This window comes from Conger conger, chromosome 10, assembly GCF_963514075.1.
Source record: "Conger conger chromosome 10, fConCon1.1, whole genome shotgun sequence".
NCBI classification, from domain to species: domain Eukaryota; kingdom Metazoa; phylum Chordata; class Actinopteri; order Anguilliformes; family Congridae; genus Conger; species Conger conger.
Genome location: NC_083769.1, coordinates 4,223,117 through 4,245,000, shown reverse-complemented (window position 1 = coordinate 4,245,000; position 21,884 = coordinate 4,223,117). Strand labels below are relative to the sequence as shown.

Here is a 21,884-nt window from a genome sequence, read left to right as displayed (position 1 = left end):
AACCCAGCAGCACACTGAACAACCTGCAACACACACACACAACCCAGCACCACGCTGAACAACCTGCAACACACAACCCAGCACCACGCTGAACAACCTGCAACACACACACACAACCCAGCACCACACTGAACAACCTGCAAAACACAACCCAGCACCACACTCAACAACCTGCAACACACAACCCAGCACCACACTCAACAACCTGCAAAACACAACCCAGCACCACACTCAACAACCTGCAACACACAACCCAGCAGCACACTGAACAACCTGCAACACACACACACAACCCAGCACCACGCTGAACAACCTGCAACACACAACCCAGCACCACGCTGAACAACCTGCAACACACACACACAACCCAGCACCACACTGAACAACCTGCAACACGCAACCCAGCACCACGCTGAACAACCTGCAACACACAACCCAGCACCACAATGAACAACCTGCAACACACAACCCAGCACCACACTGAACAACCTGCAACACACACACACAACCCAGCACCACACTGAACAACCTGCAACACACACACACAACCCAGCACCACACTGAACAACCTGCAACACGCAACCCAGCACCACGCTGAACAACCTGCAACACACAACCCAGCACCACAATGAACAACCTGCAACACACAACCCAGCACCACACTGAACAACCTGCAACACACAACCCAGCACCACGCTGAACAACCTGCAACACACACACACAACCCAGCACCACGCTGAACAACCTGCAACACACACACACAACCCAGCACCACGCTGAACAACCTGCAACACACAACCCAGCACCACAATGAACAACCTGCAACACACAACCCAGCACCACACTCAACAACCTGCAACACACAACCCAGCACCACACTCAACAACCTGCAAAACACAACCCAGCACCACACTCAACAACCTGCAACACACAACCCAGCAGCACACTCAACAACCTGCAAAACACAACCCAGCACCACACTCAACAACCTGCAACACACAACCCAGCACCACACTCAACAACCTGCAAAACACAACCCAGCACCACACTCAACAACCTGCAACACACAACCCAGCAGCACACTGAACAACCTGCAACACACACACACAACCCAGCACCACGCTGAACAACCTGCAACACACAACCCAGCACCACGCTGAACAACCTGCAACACACACACACAACCCAGCACCACACTGAACAACCTGCAACACGCAACCCAGCACCACGCTGAACAACCTGCAACACACAACCCAGCACCACAATGAACAACCTGCAACACACAACCCAGCACCACACTGAACAACCTGCAACACACACACACAACCCAGCACCACACTGAACAACCTGCAACACACACACACAACCCAGCACCACACTGAACAACCTGCAACACGCAACCCAGCACCACGCTGAACAACCTGCAACACACAACCCAGCACCACAATGAACAACCTGCAACACACAACCCAGCACCACACTGAACAACCTGCAACACACAACCCAGCACCACGCTGAACAACCTGCAACACACACACACAACCCAGCACCACGCTGAACAACCTGCAACACACACACACAACCCAGCACCACGCTGAACAACCTGCAACACACACACACAACCCAGCACCACACTGAACAACCTGCAACACGCAACCCAGCACCACGCTGAACAACCTGCAACACACAACCCAGCACCACAATGAACAACCTGCAACACACAACCCAGCACCACACTCAACAAACTGCAACACACAACCCAGCACCACGCTGAACAACCTGCAACACACACACACAACCCAGCACCACGCTGAACAACCTGCAACACACACACACAACCCAGCACCACACTGAACAACCTGCAACACGCAACCCAGCACCACGCTGAACAACCTGGAACACACAACCCAGCACCAGGGTCGCAGGGGGGCTGGAGCCTATCCCAGCATACATTGGGGGAAAGGCAGGAATACACCCTGGACAGGTTGCCAGTCCATCACAGGGCACACACACCACTCACTCACACACTCATACCCACGGGCAATTTAGACTCTCCAATCAGCCTAACCTGCCTGTCTTTGGACTGTTGGAGGAAACCGGAGTACCCGGAGGAAACCCACACAAACACGGGGAGAACATGCAAACACCGCACAGAGAGGCCCCCGGCCGACCGGGATTCAAACCCAGGACCTCCTTGCTGTGAGGCAGTGCTACCCACTGCATCATCTGTGCCACCTCCAACCTTTTAACTTATTTTGAACGTTACCATACTGAGCCAGTTCCTTGTTTCCCAAGCCACAATCTGCCTTAGTTCATTGCAAAGCCTATGCTGTCACAAACAGCTCACTGCTTGTGTTACTACCTAATTAGACTTATCTGGGTCATAAATGGCTAAGATAATTATCCACTGACCTGAAACAATTTACCTTTTCATCCGTTTTTCTTCTGGCTAACGGCTAAACATTGCTGCCATTTTATGAACAACTGAAAACTTGCATTTGGTGACATCGTTGCTGTATTGCTATGAAAGATTGAAGGGGAAGAAAAGTGCTACAGAATTATTTTGATGTTTGATAATGAATTAACCCCTCCAGTCTCACTGGCCCAGTGGGTTTTTCACGGAGCAGTTTTCACTAACTGTGTCGGCAGGATATACAGTTTGAAAGCATTAGGCCTCACAGTTCTGTCTGCATAACCTCCTGTTTTATACCACTGCTTTAGCAAAAAGTTTCATTGTCATGATCTGTTTTGTGAGTTTATTTCATTGTTTATTATCCTTGATTTTTTTGTAATTCATTATTTTTCATATTTATGTTTCATGGTAACGTATGTCTTAGTTTTGCCTGTGATTGCCTCACCATGTGCTCTTGTTTTCCTTGTCCTGACCCCGCCCTCACCTACCTCTGTCTGCCACTCCCCTCAGTTAATTTACATAATCATTGTTTTGATTGATTCCTCCCTGTTACTCGTTGTCTCCTGCCCATTAGCTGCTTCCCTCTGTTATTTAAGTTCTTCCCTTCTGTTCAGTCTGTCAGATTGTGCCAGTATCTGCCAGTCTGGATGGTGAGAAAAGTTGTCAAATTTTTGCTCTGCTTACCTTTGCGCCGTTCTGTTTGTAGAATATTTTTGTCCCACATTCCCTGTAACTTCTGAGCTTTGGATTTTTGTGTTTTACTAATTCTGATTTTTGGAGAATATTTTTGTTCTACGTTTCCTGTAACTTCTGAGCTTTGGATTTTTGTGTTTTACTAATTCTGATTTTTGGAGAATATTTTTGTTCTACGTTTCCTGTAACTTCTGAGCTTTGGATTTTTGTGTTTTACTTTTTATTCCTGTGGTCGGCCGTTGTGCACTGTCTATTTTTGAGGACTTAATAAACCCTGTTTTTGTGCTCCATTCCTGGTCTGCACTTGGGTCCTTTACCGGCATCATCATAACATTCATATTTTGCAACATATTTGGCATAACAAGTGTGGGGGGACCTCACCTTCTCTGCATTTTGGAAATCCACAGACTAAAAGAATCAAGGTAATCTGAGTATCCTTTTCACAGCAAGGGTCCAGCAAACCAAATTCATAATCATTTATAATTCTAAAAAGCCACAGTAATCTGCATCCACTCAAACACTGAAAATATTTTCAGTGAGGAAAAAAAGCTTCCACTTCCACTGTATTTGAGCTTCTGTAACTTTTAGTAATATTTACAGTAATTTTGACTCTTGAAAAACAAACCCCGAAGGGTTGCCTTTCAGAAGATGCCAGGATCATGCCTGTATTCAAAAGGGTCCAAGAATAGTATCCATTTTATTCTGGGTGCGGCATTTTCAAGCTTGTGTCAAGAAAAGGGGGCAGTACATAATGGGTTAAAACATTATTTATTTGGGGTGTGCTAGTCATAAACTGCATAAACTACTATGTGTTTGGACACTTTCCAAATTAGAACAATCAGACTATTTCTGGAGAGACTGATTGCCAGGGAGGAATATGATGTACATTTCATAGAAAAAGGGAAAGTAGTGAACTTCTTTAAAGATGCAATCGGTAATTACGGACTTCAGGAATTGCAGCAACAAACACCCTCAAACCACAACACTGTTTATCTCTCCGCCTTCTCAGTAAACACCCCCCACCCCACAGCATGTGACAATTAGAACCAATTTTTGACCAATGAGCCTGAATTATTGTACAACTGTACAATATGACATGGTACCAAGTGTCGGTCCGTCAACTGTATATTTTTAAATCCGAATTTAAGGACTATAAACACAAGCAAAGGGTGAGTCAACATGTCAGTGAGCCTTTTTCAATTATAGGAAGGGATTTGCAATGGTCTTGTAACAAAGTTTTAAAACAAGAATCTTACCTATTGTACCTTTAAATTGAAAAGAAAGTAAGTAATTTAAAATTCTATTTTGACTGGACGGTACTACTGCCTATTGGTAAAACAAGAAAACACGACCGTGACTCGAGCGTACCTCCTACGCCCCCCTCAGTCTCCCTGAGGGCAAGCCACAGGCAGAGGGGAATCTGTCCCAGCCAACACACTAAAGCAAGTTATTTCATCGGCCTCCACTGTTTAAGTGACTTATATTCCAAACAATATACCACATCTCATCAACTTTCTTTGTACAGTGAGTGAAGGTACTGGAGTATATTTACACCACACATTGTAAATATTGAGTCAAGTAATATGCCAATACAGCAAAAAAAACAAAAAAAAGGCAGTCTCAACAAGAATTTTAGTCTTATATTTAAACTTAAAATCCAACATCTATTTTTTATTTGTTTGCTAAGACAAAAATATTGCCAATGCGGTGAGACTGTTGTACTCATTTCAGGATTTGCCAATGGGGACAGAAAAATTCACTTGTCACGCACACAGTAGCTTAAAGAAAGATTATATTTTCTACACGAGAGAAGAAAAAACCAAGATTTTAAGTCTCATTACAAGACTAAAATACTTGTGAAGACTTATTTTGCAGTGAAATGTTCACTGCAGTCTGGAGAGGGCTTGATAGGACTCCAGCTGTCCTCAAGATCAACGCACTCACTCTCCGCCTCATCACAGTGTGAAATGAAGCTTCTGCTTCATTATAAAGGTGCAAGTCTGACTACAAAGCAAATTTAGCTCCAAAACACTGAATAATAGATCATTTTACAGTATATGCAAAGGAAATACAGATTTAAAACCATAAAAAGTTTAATGCATCATAGCAATTACATCTATGTTAGCACTTCCATTAAAAAAAGCTAATTCCGAACCTCAATATCCCCCTGTTTCAAAACCAATCTCAATGCCATTTTGCAGGTCAATTTCAATGGCCACGGGGTCAGCAACTACTGATTATATTATTGCTACGTTGCAGCATTTCTGTGTTATGGATACCCTTAAAAATTTGTATAAAACATTAAGGCTGGATCCTAAATGGCACCAAACTTTTCCTTTCTTAATTATACGCAAATCTTTTGTATTCTCCTTCTAAGCTGTGAGAAACAATGGCTCGGTTGAGGAGCAATTCAAATTAAAGCTCTTCTTTTTTCCACGTTGATGACAAATAAGTCTTCATTATAATAAAATACAACTACGCTAATAAAACGTAATATACTGTATTCATTATTCAACAATCCAAAAGCCAGTTTGTCCATTAAGTGGCACTGTTTTTTAGCTAGCTAAAATGTTATCTCCTAATAGTTGGCATTAGCATTGTTTGCAACAAACAAGTAAAGTTTTGTGGCTATATGCAGCAGCATGTAGCCTACAAGATGACACTAAAAAATTACAAAAGAAGACGTCTGCTGTCGGAATTTAGCAGATGACATTTATTTAGTCAACTATATAGCGCACTATAGAACATTCACTAGATAGGTATTAGTAATTTGTGAATAGTGAGCCATTTCTTGACTCACATTTATTTTATTTTTTTTTGGCGCAAAAATAACTACATTTAAATCCAATGGATTCCGACATAAGACCACTCATGTGGGTTATTCAGAAGTATACATGCTTTTTCATGATACATACTTGTGCATCACATGATTGTACATTTTATTAAATTAGAATTTAAATTCTAAATTTTGAAGATGAATTGTCCATAGACTTAACATGGAGAGACACAATGTTAACATGAATCAGGCTAATCTGAAGTTCTAAACGGACCGTTATGTTCAGCAAGCCTGAAAAGACAAGAAATGAAATTGATCAACCCTAATGCTAGCTTGCTCTCCAGGTATCAGCACAGATCTCTGACAACATGCTACATCCCTGTAGTTTATATTCAGTTTGTGCAGAACATTTATACCCAATTATTTGCAAAGCATTAACGTGGCAGCTACACAAGTAATTGTATACATTACAATATTATAACATTTATTCCTACAGTTATTCAAATCAAAGTGATTTGTAGGTTATGCTATCATTGAGTGACCGTGAATGCACAGTAGCCAGCCATGACTTTGTTAAATTGGTCAATTACTTTTGGACAAATATTAATAATTATTTTTAGGCGTACATACATACTGTAGGCTATATATCTGCAGCTACACTTTTATCCAGAACGCCATACAGTAGGAATATATTAATGAGCTCATAGTATACACTTTACATATAGACTTTAATGCAGGATCAATCAATGAATCCGATTAGTTGAAAAACTACATACTGACAGGGTTTGTGGGCAAGCTAAGTTATTACAAGATAAGCGGTCCCAAATAGGACACATTGGACATGCTGGAAATAAAGTATTAGTATATTGCCAACACTTTACAGTGCACTACTCTAAGATGAGTTGTTTAAGACGTTTGAATCTTAAACAATCTGCCCAGTGGTGTGCAAATTTTGTTTGAGGGACAGTTCACATTGTATGGTGGTGCGCAAAAATGTGGGCGCCCCTGGTCAAAAAGTCTTTTACAATGAATATCTAACTGAACAGAACCAAACCTGACTTCTAAATGGTACAAAGTTAAACATGACACATTTCTTCAAATTTTAAAGCAAGATTACTTTTTATTGAATTTTTTACAGTTTCAAAATAAAGGAAAAAGGCCCTGTGCAACAGTTAGTTTGTAACTCCTCCTCAGGCAAATATAACAGCTCATAAACACTTCCTGTAGCCAGTCTTTTAATTCTCGCTTTTGGAATTTTTCTCTATTCTTCCTGGCAGAACACCTCTAGCTCAGAAATATCCTTCAGCCTCCTTGTATGTACGACATGTTTGAGATCTCTCCACAGATTTTCAATAATATTGAAGTCTCTGTGCTGTGGTGACCATTCCAAAACCTTAATCTGTCTTTCCTGGAGGTACTTCATGGTTTTGAAGTATGCTTTGGACCATTGTCTTGCTGGAATACCCAACCTCTCTTCAACTTCAATGTCTGGACTGACCTTCAAAGTTAAGCCTCTTGAATTTCTAGATATTTGGTGGAATCCATTCTTCCTTCCACTCGCTCAATATTTCCTGTGCCCCCAGGAAATACACAACCCCAAAGCATAATGGATCCACCTCCAAGCTTAAGTTCAGCCCTGGAATTATACTCATACTCACTCATTGAAGCCCTAACGAGTAAATCACCTGGGCCTGGGCCTTGGTATTCATCTTTTTAAAAAGTAGCAAAGAATAATCCAAAAGAGTTTCCAAACTTTTGCACAGGGCCCTATATAATTTCTAAACGGTAAAAAATTAAAATAAAAAGCAAACTTGCTTTAACATTTGCAGAAAGGTCTCATGTTTAATTCTGTACCAATTAGATCTCACATACAGCACAGATTCATTGTAACATGCATTTAAACCAGGGGTGCCCAAATATTTGCAACCCACTGTACATGGCTGTAGTATGTTGTCAGAGATCTGTGCTGATACCTTGATGGAGAGCAGGCTGGTGTTAGCGTTAGGGCTGATCAACTTAATTTCCTGTCTTTTGAGGCTTTCAGCAAATGCAAACATTTAACTTAAAACATACATATTCATATATTGGCTTGGTTACTCCCACAATGATGATATATAAGATCAATAAGATATGTAAGATCAGGGCGGCCTGTAGCGTAGTGGTTAAGGTAAAGTGACTGGGACACGGAAGGTTGATGTAGCCACAATAAGATCCGCACAGCCGTTGGGCCCTTGAGCAAGGCCCTTAACCCTGCATTGCTCCAGGGGAGGATTGTCTCCTGCCTAGTCTAATCAACTGTACGTCGCTCTGGATAAGAGCGTCTGCCAAATGCCAATAATGTAATAAGAACATACTGTATGCTTTTAACAAAATCAGGACATTCTTTCCTTTAAACATGACCTCTGATGAACTGGGAGCTTCAGAAGAGAGAGAGTGTCACTGGACACCTGCTGATGGCCTGGGTAATTATGGCCCACTGCCCCATGGGTAATGTAAGCTAGCAAACCATAAGGAAGACACAGGCTCAATCTGCCCAAACTCAATTTTTAATGTAATCAGATGTAGTCAGAAATGGATACCGTTCTTGTTGCCCACCTCTGGTTCAAAAAAACAGTGAGAGACAGGGAGAAAGATTTGTTTTGGTGCCACTCCAGATAACGGTCACATCAGGTCAGATCATCTGAGGAAGAAAGTGACACAGAAGCAAGAGGAGTGGAGGAGAGGGGGAGGAGAGGGGGAGGAGAGAAAGGGGGGAGCACAGAACAGCGTACCCCACAATGACGATGACGAAGTCCAGCATGTTCCAGCCGTTGCGAATGTAGGAGGTGGGGTGCATGACTAACCCATACGCCAGGATCTTCAGGAATGTCTCCACGGTAAAGATGATCAGAAACACATACTCCACTTGTTCCTACAGGGACACAGAGACACTCTCTTCAATTCAGCTCAATTTCATTCATCCTCAACCATCGACAGAATGCTGAAACTCTTGCATATTCATATGGGATTTATAAGTGATTACTTTCAACGAGCTCACACTGCTATCCAGAGTGACTTGCTGTATGTTCTCTTACATTGCAAGTGCACCCACCCAAGTTCGAGGAGCAAAAGCGCCAGACCTGACTAACAGAAACACCAGGCCAGCAGGCATTACTGTGACAAGACAAAGGCAGTGACTGGACTAGAATGGAGAATAGCAGGCTGAGATACACCATGCGAGACCTGCATGTCCAGCTGCATTCACTCTCCTTGGCTTTATGTCAGCTGTGTTTGTCAAACCACAGGGAGCTGGAGATCACAGTGGAAAATATGTCATTAACATGAGCTCTCATTATAATGAGTCAGCAGGTGAGCTGAACATTCCCCACAGACATTTGGATGGTGGTGTAGGTGGGTGCAGATAGGGATGTTTACTTGGGTGTGACATCGTGTAGGTGAGTCCAGGGTGGTGTATTTGGGTGGAGGTGTAGTTTGGAGCAGGGCAGGGAGGTGTACAGTATTTGGGTGGAGGTGTAGTTTGGAGCAGGGCAGGGAGGTGTACAGTATTTGGGTGGAGGTGTAGTTTGGAGCAGGGCAGAGAGGTGTACAGTATTTGGGTGGAGGTGTAGTTTGGAGCAGGGCAGGGAGGTGTACAGTATTTGGGTGGAGGTGTAGTTTGGAGCAGGGCAGGGAGGTGTACAGTATTTGGGTGGAGGTCTAGTTTAGAGCAGGGCAGGGAGGTGTACAGTATTTGGGTGGAGGTGTAGTTTGGAGCAGGGCAGAGAGGTTTACAGTATTTGGGTGGAGGTGTAGTTTGGAGCAAGGTAGAGAGGTGTACAGTATTTGGGTGGAGGTGTAGTTTGGAGCAGGGCAGGGAGGTGTACAGTATTTGGGTGGAGGTGTAGTTTGGAGCAGGGCAGGGAGGTGTACAGTATTTGGGTGGAGGTGGAGTTTAGAGCAGGGCAGGGAGGTTTACAGTATTTGGGTGGAGGTGTAGTTTGGAGCAGGGCAGGGAGGTGTACAGTATTTGGGTGGAGGTGTAGTTTGGAGCAGGGCAGGGAGGTGTACAGTATTTGGGTGGAGGTGTAGTTTGGAGCAGGGCAGGGAGGTGTACAGTATTTGGGTGGAGGTGTAGTTTGGAGCAGGGCAGGGAGGTGTACAGTATTTGGGTGGAGGTCTAGTTTGGAGCAGGGCAGGGAGGTGTACAGTATTTGGGTATGAGGCGGTGTATTTGGGTGGCAGTGTAGCTGGTTGGTGGACAGTAGCGGGTTTTAATATGGATTTCCAGAGGATTAGCAATCTGTCGTAATCCTGTTCACACTGGTGCACGCACACACGCACACACACAGTGTCTGCACAAACTGGCACACACACATACGCTAAAGAGAGATTGAGAAGGATAGAAAGGGAGGAAGAGGGCAGAGAGAGAGGAGGGGGTAGTGGAGGGGAGAGATGGAGGGAAGGAGAGAGAGTCGGAGAGGGAGGGGGAAAAGTAAGCTGCTTATTGAGGCTCAGAGCAGCCAAACGAACGGCAGTTACTATTCCTCCCATACTCTCTCTCTCTCTCTCTCTCTCTCTCTTTCCAGTAACTCACTCCATCTTCCATCCATTTCTGTCTCTCACCCCAAACCGCTCGTTTACATCCTTTGATTTGAACTTTCGTCCTCACCTGTTTCAACCTTCCCATTCCCTTCTTAAAACCTACCACTACAGTACAATTTCATTTCCTGTTCCTTATCTCCAGTACCAGGACTTTTTTTGTGCATTCCACTAGCTAATACAGGTTAAAGCCATAAACCACACCACCACAGGCTTGAACCATGGACCACACAACAAAATGCCAAAGCCATGAGCTTCACAACCACATGCTAAAGTCATGAACCACACAATAAAATGCTAAAGCCATGAACCACACAATAAAATGCTAAAGCCATGTGCTACACAACCACTTGCTAATGCCATGAGCTACACACACAGCTCAGGGATTCCTGTGGAGAAACTGCATAAATGCAGATCCCTGTGCTTTCTATACGGCACCCAGCAGAAAATACAGAGTAAAGAAAACCACAGGGGTGTGCACTAATTTACTAGATGCATTAATACAGTCAGACTAGCAATCCCAGATGGGCTTCAGAGATGAACTAAAGCAGAATTGTTCATCATTAGCAGTGACTATGGATGGTGCCTTCGCCATGAAATTTATTTACTAAAGAAGCAATGTACAGTATATCACTCTAATAGATTGTGGGTTAGGTTCCACGGCTCTGTGTGCCATTTCACCATACTCCTCCCTCCATGGTGTGATCTAGGAGTCCACACGGTATTCATTTACAGTGCAGTCTGTATGTATTTGAATATACGTACTCATTGTATGTATTTGTTTCAGGGGTTTCTTTCCCTTCAACCTCCTCTCCGGGAGGTGAAATGCATGCTCAATAGGGCTAAGGTCTGGTGGTCGACTTGGCCAGTCTAAAATCTTCCACATTTTCTTCCTAATGAAGTCCTTGAGTTGGCAGTGTGCATTGAGTCATTGTCTTGCTCAATTTGTTGTACAAGCTATCTCCAACGGTTGTGCATAGGCTCTGATTGATTTCCTCTCTTTTCTAAGCTTCAAAATGGCTAGCTTTTCTCCCGAAGACAGCTCTCTGGTCTTCATGTAGGTTTGTCTTTTCTAACACAAAGGCAGTCTTCATAGGAAAAACCCAAGGCTAAAACCAAGAGTAAGCATTCAGAACTATTTACTGCTGAGACAATTACAGAGGCACTGTTTATTTGGGAACCCCAAAATAGATTCTCTCACAGCAAGGCACCGCTTTTACGTCACGGACACTGATAGAGCTTTGCTGGACGTCAGGTCAATTAGATCCAGTGTCTACCACCCTCAAACCGATGGGCTAGTGAAACAATTCAATAAGACACTGAAGACAATGAGTTGCAAGTTTGTTTCCACCGATATCTGAAATTGGGATAAACTAAATTAATTGACCCCCTATTGCTTGCCGTAAGAGAGGTTCCCCAAGCCTCCATGGGGTTTTCCTGGCGCTCAGTTATTGTACGGGTGAAGGCCCCATGGCTCAATTCCCTTGTCTCCAGAGCTTTCTCCACGGACAGGCTGTTAAAGCCACGTGCTGCCTACACTGCCTATCTGGATGACATTATCATCCACAGTAATGACTAGCAGCAATATATGCAACACTTGCGAGCCGCCCTGAAGACGCTGTGAAGGGCAGTGCCCAAAACCCAGGGTCAGTCCTTCTGTAGATAAAACAGGGGCCATTTCGGTCCCCAAACCAAGTCCGAAAAGCAGATGAGGTCATTTCTGGGTCAATCCAACTACAATCGACAGTTTATTCCAGATTTCTATCGTCCCTTGATGAACCTCACTCGAAAATAAGTTGGTCCAATTTGATAACGATTGAATGATAAACTGCACAATGTTATTTTAAACCGCCAAATGCTGCTGTTAGACGTCATGCCACCAGGTCTGATTTCTTCATTCTTATTTTTCTTTTTAATTGATTTTCATTTTTTATTCCAACGTTAGTTCAGGCAGTGCCGTTTTAGTGTGTATCACAGGCAAGCTTCTAGCATTCCTTATTCCTTATTCCTAAAACAAAATACACTGAGATGGCCTTCAGACCACGCTGGTGACAAATAATATACAGAAAAAACTGATGTAATGGACTTACAATGGCTATACAATGCTACAAACCCCAAAATCTCATGATTGGATCACATTTGTATGAAGCATGTAAGATTATGGCCTCTTCAAAACAGACACAAATTGCAGTTTCACAAACATAGACTAAGTTTAGCTGGGGAATAAATTGCATTGCGTACAGGAAATCGCCATTCAAAATAGCATTTAGTCTAAGACTAGGCTTAATCTGTGCCTGTGAAACTGGCTCATAATTATAATGACTGAGGACTGTCATAAAGAATGCCATAAAGACCACAAGTCCTACACAGAAAATAAACAGATATATCAGTGTTATATCACTGTTACCACCATCAGCTTCATCATAACCATCATCAACTCCATCAATGTCCCTACTCACCAGGTCATGGTTGGTGGCGTTCGAGTCGTCCTCCGGGAAGGGTTTCGACACACCCAGAGCCACACAGTTAGCAAAGATGGCGAGCAAGATGAAGACATCAAAGGGTCTGCAGAGAATTTTTTAAGGAAACCAACTGGATCAGTGTAACTTCACTCCCTTAAGGAGAAAAAGGGACCCTGATACTACTGCACGGAATGAAACCCGTAGCTGCAAGGGAAAAGATAAACTTCTGCTACGCTTGAAAAAGTTGTTTTAAAAAAACATTTTAAAATGTTGTTAAAATATGGATTTAAGCAATAAATCGATATTTTCTTCTTCAAGCGTAGCTAGAGGGTTTCCCTTACTGTCTTTCTTCCCTTAACAGAAGAATATACTTGTGTCAGTATGTACTGTATCACTACTGTGGGTGTGTCACCACTGACAGTATGCACTTTATCACTACAGTGGGTGTGTCACCACTGTCAGTATGTACTTAATCACACTGACAGTATGTACTTAATCACACTGTCAGCATGTACTTCCTCACACTGACAGTATGTACTTTATCACACTGACAGTATGTACTTCCTCACACTGACAGTATGTACTTTATCACACTGACAGTATGTATTGTATCACACTGACAGTATGTACTTCCTCTCACTGACAGCATGCTCTCTGTCGGAGCGGATACTTCCACTCCACGATGGAGAGTGCGGCCCTGCGGATGGGGTTGTTGAGCCGCAGGCAGAAGAGCGCTCTCGGGGCCCTCTGCACCGTGCTGCCGCCCGGCGCCTGCTTCTTGCCGTGCTGGCTCTTCTTCCGCTGTGTGCCGGTGGAGCTGGCGGTGGAGATCATGGTGTCAGTCCTGTTCATCCTCATCCCTCCGTTCTCCTCCTGCCAGGCCATATCATCTTCTTCTCCTTCATCCCCCTCTCCCTCCTCCTCCTCCTCCTCCTCCTCCTCCTCATCTCCTCCACCTTCTGCCTCACTGGCGTTGGAGAATCCTTCTGCTCCACTGCCTGAGGAACAGAGGAGAACATCTGCTCTGCGCTTTTCTGCTCTGTCCACACACACACACACACGTCAGGGAGCTGTCAACCTGGACCCCAGCACTGATACACACACCTCAGGAAGGCACAGCACTGATACACACACCTCAGGAAGGCACAGCACTGATACACACACCTCAGGAAAGCACAGATCCTAACCACAGCACTGATACACACACCTCAGGAAAGCACAGATCCTAACCACAGCACTGATACACACACCTCAGGAAAGCACAGATCCTAACCACAGCACTGATACACACACCTCAGGAAGGCACAGCACTGATACACACACCTCAGGAAAGCACAGATCCTAACCACAGCACTGATACACACACCTCAGGAAGGCACAGCACTGATACACACACCTCAGGAAGGCACAGCACTGATACACACACCTCAGGAAGGCACAGCACTGATACACACACCTCAGGAAGGCACAGCACTGATACACACACCTCAGGAAGGCACAGCACTGATACACACACCTCAGGAAGGCACAGCACTGATACACACACCTCAGGAAGGCACAGCACTGATACACACACCTCAGGAAGGCACAGCACTGATACACACACCTCAGGAAGGCACAGCACTGATACACACACCTCAGGAAAGCACAGATCCTAACCCCAGCACTGATACACAAACCTCAGGAAAGCACAGATCCTAACCCCAGCACTGATACACACACCTCCATCACCCACTCTGCCACTAACATGCACACCCGGCTGGTTTTGACTTTGAGGAATATGTTGTTTGAAGTTGAAACGTCAGTCTCACCAACATGTTAAACAGAGTGCTCCACCGTCTCTGATTCCGGGCTGGTGAAGATGACCCACACCCACAGTAGTGAAGGTATCAAACCATATCCCATATCACCTCTGTGAAAAATGAACTGCCCCCTTAAACTTAATAACTGGCTGTACCTCATTTAGCCACAATAATTGCAAGCAAACCCTTCTTATAATTAGATATCAGTATCAGATGATTTTTTTCCCCAACTACTCTTTGCAGAAATGCTTTAATTCAGACGAATTGGTATGTCTTCAAGCACAAACTGCTTGTTTCAGGTCCTGCCACAGCATCTCTTTTGGGTTCAAGCCGGTTTTACGAGGCCACTTCAAAGCCATTCGTAAGGCTCTAGGAATCCACAGGGGAGCATGCTTAGAATAATGGAGAATCTTCCCAGGAGTGGCCAGCCTGCCAAATGTTCTCCAATTTGATGATCCCCAAGCCTTTTGGGATAATGTTCAAAAGTGGACAACAGGGGTCCCATTATGTCTGGTGTATAGCAAATACAGTATTTCACAGTAAGAACATCATACCAACCATCAATGTGTTGGTGGAAGTGTGGTGGTGCGTGGATGCTTTGCTGCATCTGGACCTGGATAACTTGGCATTATTGAAGGAAATATGAATTCTGCTCTCTACCAGAAAAGTAAAAAGGAAAATTTCTGTTCATCTATTTATGAGCTGAAGCTGAAGTGTAATTGGGTTGTGCAGCAAGAACATGATCTAAAACAGAAAGGCAAGTCCACATCAGAATTTTGGAGTGGCCCAGTCAAAGTCCTGACCCAAAAGCAATGGTGTGGCTAGACCTGAAATAAACAGGTCATACTCGAAAACCTGCCAATTTGTTTGAATCTAGAAATGTGTTTTGTATTCACTCAGGTTCCCTTTTGTCTAATATTGCATTTTGTCTAAGGATCTGAAACCATAAAGAGTGACAAATATGCAATGAGGAAGGGGGCAAATACTTCTCACGGCACTGTAACAAACCAAGAACAAAGCCACAGAATCTGTTAAAAAATGAAATCTGTGATTCATACTAAACTGGTTATTTTTCATTTAAGTTTAGACAATGACCACCAAATGTTTTCTGAACAGTCAACAGAATGAAAGTGAGAGGATGCAGAGCAGTGAGCGGGCAGATGAGCGGAAGACCTGAACAGAGGCGGAAAAGCTACACTGTGGAGGACAGCTGTGACCTAGTTCTACACAGCGAGCGCCAACAGGATTCTGGGAGAGAACGGCATTCTGGGACAGGGTTTGTGTGCTAGTACCTGTGGTCCCATGAGCTCAAACCAGCCAATGGTATTAAGCCCAGCAGACCAAGGTTAACAGTCTCTCTCTCTCCCTCCCTCTCTCTCTCCCTCTCTCTCTCTCTCGCTCTCTCTCTCTACACACACACACAAACTACTCTAAGGGCTTATTATAATTATATTATTACCATAAGGCCTGAGCCCCAGGCCCTAAATCCTATTAGACGGTGATAAGACGACACGGTGTGAAATCTTGGTAAGAGCATTATAGTGAGCTGAGGTAAGGGGACTGGTCTTGCCCAAGTCATCCACACTGGCACTGGACACAGCAACATGAAGACCCACAGCATTCTTCACCAAGACACCGGCCTCATCCTTTCTGTTCATCCTTTCTGTTCATATACCATCAGGCACGCATATATCGGAAGTGAAGTGTGAGGCTCCCTGCAATGCTGATACCATAAATGGCACTGAAATCAAGGAGAGGGCAGAACCACTGGCTGTAAATGCACTGGCTAATAATACAGCCAATATGTTTATATCATCAGTGCAAACATTCAGTCCACCATGTGTACAATAAAACTTATGGTACATGCACATTACCAAATGACCAAAACATGAACACACACATGGTCCTGGGCAGTCATGATGCAAAATCACATCTCGCCTTTTTAAGACCTGTGTCTTGAAGCTTCACATATATGGGATCAGTATGTACACACACACACACACACACACACACACACATGCAATACTGAATCACAAACTGCAGCTCCCAAATTCCATTTTCACAAGCAAATAGTGCATGTGCATTTGTATATATAGCATATGCCACAATAAACGTTATGCAGACGTGTAAATCTGGGTCATGGGCATTATATCGTATGCCTGCACCTTAGGTGGAAGATACAAAAGCCAAACATGCAATAACTGGCTGGAGAGCAAATGTCACGAGACTCCCTAAAATATTCAACACTGCGTTTGAATGCTGAGGACTGGAATGTGAAGGGCATCCTGACACGAATATCCATACCGCCTTAGCAGCAGAAATAAAGCCTTCAAATAATTTCATACTATTAGTGGAATGTTTTGGAATGCCACTTCAAATTAACATTATCTACGTGGTCTTGGTGCAAAAGCGTCACAGAATACTGTACAGAACACTCTTGCCAACATTGGGCAGTTTTGAGAACACCAAAATTAAAGATGGTCACGAATTATTTACTTGCCAATGCTATGTTTTCAAGAACACGTCAATAAAATATCAGTGAATTGGCTTTATGTTTTGACTGGCCAACGGTCTCGTTTTTCTGTTAGGCGGCCATGACGTACGAGAAAATGTTGAAAATTAAAACGTACTTAAATTTTGACAGAACAAGTTTACTGTGAGTCCAATTTAGAATAATTTGAATACACATCGTGTAAACGCATATTACAGCAATACATGTATTTGTTTTTAATTCTTGGAATTAACTTTTGGGTCACTTTTAAAGTGTTATTATATCACTTGTCTTGGTGATAGGCCAATATGTATAGTCTCGTCTTAAAAAAAAATAATAATAATGCAATACAATAACTGACCGTTGTGATACCGATGGTGTCAGGTTGGAATAGTAGGATAAGATATCTAGCGGCATTATTCATAATATAGTGATAGATAATATACATATGAAACAATAACATCCCCGTTATAAATTATGTAAAATGTCAGTTAAAATTGATATTAACCAAATACCACCCATCCAATATTAATTTTAAAGTACACAGATAACACAATACGTCCAGCGTTCTTACTTTTGCGGTTTTTGTCATACATGTCGGACTTCGGCCGCTGGATCCTGTCCTCTCCACTTCACAGTGAAAGAAACATGTTCCTTTTTAGTCCTTTAGGTAAATCTGAGTCTCATAGAAAATACGCCGTTTTAAAACCTAACATCTCTTTACAGTATTAAAAGAAGATGTGTTCCAATATTCAACTCCTAATGCGTTTTGGAACGCTTGACATTTCCAATATCAAATAGAGTTAAAAGGAATTTAATTTACTCTTATTTTGACCAGAATCCTAACTATGTTTTAAAGGGAACGAGCTCGACAATTTTGTTGGAAAAAAATAAAATAAAATAAAACGCAAACATAATGCTGGCATCCCCGGTCATCCATGGGTTCCCTACCGATCCCCACATTTATACCATCAATTCGGGATTACAGACAAATTGAATCCTTTAAAGGGGATGTTAGCCTAGAAACTTATTAAAGGGAAGGGACGCACGCATTAGCTCGTGACAAATAAACGTCGACAGAAAATACTGGACGTGTAAAGCGCAAATATGCTGTAATAGAAATTTTGGTAATTTTTTAAAATTATTTTTTAATACCTTTTAATTAGTTAAGCACTGGTTTTATTTACATATACATATTTTTCATACTGCAATTTAACACATACACATACAATCAGTGACCACTTATTTATACAATTGCTGCGGCCCATCATTCAAGGTTGGTTATTTCAGGAACTGCTGTGCGTGAAAATCCCAGATCATCAGCATCTAAGATACTAAAACTACCCAGTCTGGCACCAGCAATCATTACACAGTGTTTTTCCCCATTCTGACATTTGGTCTGAACAACAACTGAACCTCTTGAACCATGTCTGCATGCTTTTATCCATTGAGTTGCTGCAACATGATTGGCTGATTAGATATTTCCATTACCAGCTGCTGTACAGGTCTACCAAAGTCGTCACTGAGTGAATATTTAGCTTACACTAAATTTTGTAACAGTAACTGGAACATTAGCAACAGAGCAAGAGCCCGAAAAAGAATGTCATGGAGAAAACAACAATGTAGCGTAGCCTTTCAATAACGCGGCGTGAATCCCTCCCTCTAGTGGTGCAACAAACACCCCCACATTTTACACACACCTGCATTGGAATAAACAAATAAACATGAAATATGAATAATGCCAATGTACACATAAATCAAATAGATTGCGTTACAGCCGTTGAGAATGTCTTAAAAACGATTCCATGGAATATGGTGAAAGCAGGCAAAAATACAGTACTGTGCACAAGTCTTAGGCACCTGTATAACATTCTGTACAGATAAGATTATTTCAAAAATAATTCAATGAAAGTTCCTAAATAAACATACTATACATTTTACATTACTATACATTCTAGTAATTTGGCCAAATAGTTAAAAACTAAATCAAATCAATATTTTTTGTGACCACCCTTTGGCGTTAAAACTGCATCACTTCTCTGAGATAGCCAACGCTGTCCTGCAGTTCTATAAGACAATCAGCAGGGGAACTTGCCACAGTTCTTCTGCAGACTTTGGTTGGCTCCTTGCGTCTGATCTCAGACAGCCTTGATCAAGTTTTTAGGTAAAAAGTAGTCAATTGCTTACAGTAACATGTTACTTTTTTTAATTAAATACAAAAATTTCTCTGTAAAATTAAATCTTTTGGAAAATCAATATTTGGAAATCTGTTCTTTTATACTAACACACACACACACACACACACACACACAAAAAGCAGATATATAATAAAGTCTAGGGTGCCTAAGACTTCTGCACAGTCCTGTATATATAATAAAGTCTCGGGTGCCTAAGACGTCTGCACAGTACTGTGTATATAATAAAGTCTAGGGGGCCTAAGACTTCTGCACAGCACTGTATATATAATAAAGTCTAGGGGGCCTAAGACTTCTGCACAGTACTATATATTCCCCACATCATTGCCACCACTCCATTGTGAAATACCTCCCTTTTCTCCCTTTGTAATCAACAAGAAAAGCTGCTTTGTGGTGAACTGTCCCTTAGATGTCAATGATGGACACTGTGTGTGAAGGCTCTGTGATGCCCTCGGAAACCACATCATCTATATTGTGGCTCTTTCCCTTTCACCGTCAGAGGGGTGTGAGCAGGGCTGTAGATGTGAGCAGGGCTGTAGATGGGGGGGTGAGCAGGGCTGTAGATGGGGGGTGAGCAGGGCTGTAGATGTGAGCAGGGCTGTAGATGGGGGGGTGAGCAGGGCTGTAGATGGGGGGGTGAGCAGGGCTGTAGATGTGAGCAGGGCTGTAGATGGGGGGGGTGAGCAGGGCTGTAGATGGGGGGTGAGCAGGGCTGTAGATGTGAGCAGGGCTGTAGATGGGGGGGTGAGCAGGGCTGTAGATGTGAGCAGGGCTGTAGATGGGGGGGTGAGCAGGGCTGTAGATGTGAGCAGGGCTGTAGATGGGGGGGTGAGCAGGGCTGTAGATGGGGGGTGAGCAGGGCTGTAGATGTGAGCAGGGCTGTAGATGGGGGGGTGAGCAGGGCTGTAGATGGGGGGGTGAGCAGGGCTGTAGATGGGGGGGGTGTGAGCAGGGCTGTAGATGTGAGCAGGGCTGTAGATGGGGGGGTGAGCAGGGCTGTAGATGTGAGCAGGGCTGTAGATGTGAGCAGGACTGTAGATGTGAGCAGGGCTGTAGATGGGGGGTGAGCAGGGCTGTAGATGGGGGGGTGAGCAGGGCTGTAGATGTGAGCAGGGCTGTAGATGGGGGGGTGAGCAGGGCTGTAGATGGGGGGTGAGCAGGGCTGTAGATGGGGGGGTGAGCAGGGCTGTAGATGTGAGCAGGGCTGTAGATGGGGGGTGAGCAGGGCTGTAGATGGGGGGGTGAGCAGGGCTGTAGATGTGAGCAGGGCTGTAGATGGGGGGGTGAGCAGGGCTGTAGATGGGGGGGTACGCAGGGCTGTAGATGTGAGCAGGGCTGTAGATGTGAGCAGGACTGTAGATGTGAGCAGGGCTATAGATGGGGGGGTGAGCAGGGCTGTAGATGGGGGGTGAGCAGGGCTGTAGATGGGGGGTGAGCAGGGCTGTAGATGGGGGGGTGAGCAGGGCTGTAGATGGGGGGGTGTGCAGGGCTGTAGATGGGGGGGTGAGCAGGGCTGTAGATGTGAGCAGGGCTGTAGATGGGGGGTGAGCAGGGCTGTAGATGTGAGCAGGGCTGTAGATGTGAGCAGGGCTGTAGATGTGAGCAGGACTGTAGATGTGAGCAGGGCTGTAGATGGGGGGGTACGCAGGGCTGTAGATGGGGGGTGAGCAGGGCTGTAGATGTGAGCAGGGCTGTAGATGGGGGGGTGAGCAGGGCTGTAGATGGGGGGGTGAGCAGGGCTGTAGATGGGGGGTGAGCAGGGCTGTAGATGGGGGGGTGAGCAGGGCTGTAGATGTGAGCAGGGCTGTAGATGGGGGGGTGAGCAGGGCTGTAGATGTGAGCAGGGCTGTAGATGTGAGCAGGACTGTAGATGTGAGCAGGGCTGTAGATGGGGGGTGAGCAGGGCTGTAGATGGGGGGGTGAGCAGGGCTGTAGATGTGAGCAGGGCTGTAGATGGGGGGGTGAGCAGGGCTGTAGATGGGGGGGTACGCAGGGCTGTAGATGTGAGCAGGGCTGTAGATGGGGGGTGAGCAGGGCTGTAGATGGGGGGTGAGCAGGGCTGTAGATGTGAGCAGGGCTGTAGATGGGGGGGTACGCAGGGCTGTAGATGTGAGCAGGGCTGTAGATGGGGGGTGAGCAGGGCTGTAGATGGGGGGTGAGCAGGGCTGTAGATGTGAGCAGGGCTGTAGATGGGGGGGTGAGCAGGGCTGTAGATGGGGGGTGAGCAGGGCTGTAGATGTGAGCAGGGCTGTAGATGGGGGGGTGAGCAGGGCTGTAGATGGGGGGTGAGCAGGGCTGTAGATGTGAGCAGGGCTGTAGATGGGGGGGTGAGCAGGGCTGTAGATGTGAGCAGGGCTGTAGATGGGGGGGTGAGCAGGGCTGTAGATGTGAGCAGGGCTGTAGATGGGGGGGTACGCAGGGCTGTAGATGGGGGGGGTGAGCAGGGCTGTAGATGTGAGCAGGGCTGTAGATGG

The 21,884-nt window shown here is 44.6% G+C and overlaps 1 protein-coding gene across 1 annotated transcript in view; it reads right to left on the bottom strand.

Annotated features, from left to right (window-relative positions):
• cacna1fb (calcium channel, voltage-dependent, L type, alpha 1F subunit) overlaps positions 1 to 17,811 on the bottom strand; it is a 77,099-nt gene extending 59,288 nt beyond the window's left edge. Inside the window, exons 1-4 of the mRNA XM_061257493.1 lie at positions 17,790 to 17,811; positions 13,593 to 13,911; positions 12,920 to 13,025; positions 8,654 to 8,793 (exon numbers count right to left, since the gene is read on the bottom strand). Of these exons, the coding sequence (XP_061113477.1) occupies positions 8,654 to 8,793; positions 12,920 to 13,025; positions 13,593 to 13,911; positions 17,790 to 17,811 (587 nt within the window). The remainder of the gene's footprint in view (positions 1 to 8,653; positions 8,794 to 12,919; positions 13,026 to 13,592; positions 13,912 to 17,789) is intronic.
• Positions 17,812 to 21,884: the final 4,073 nt, after the last annotated feature.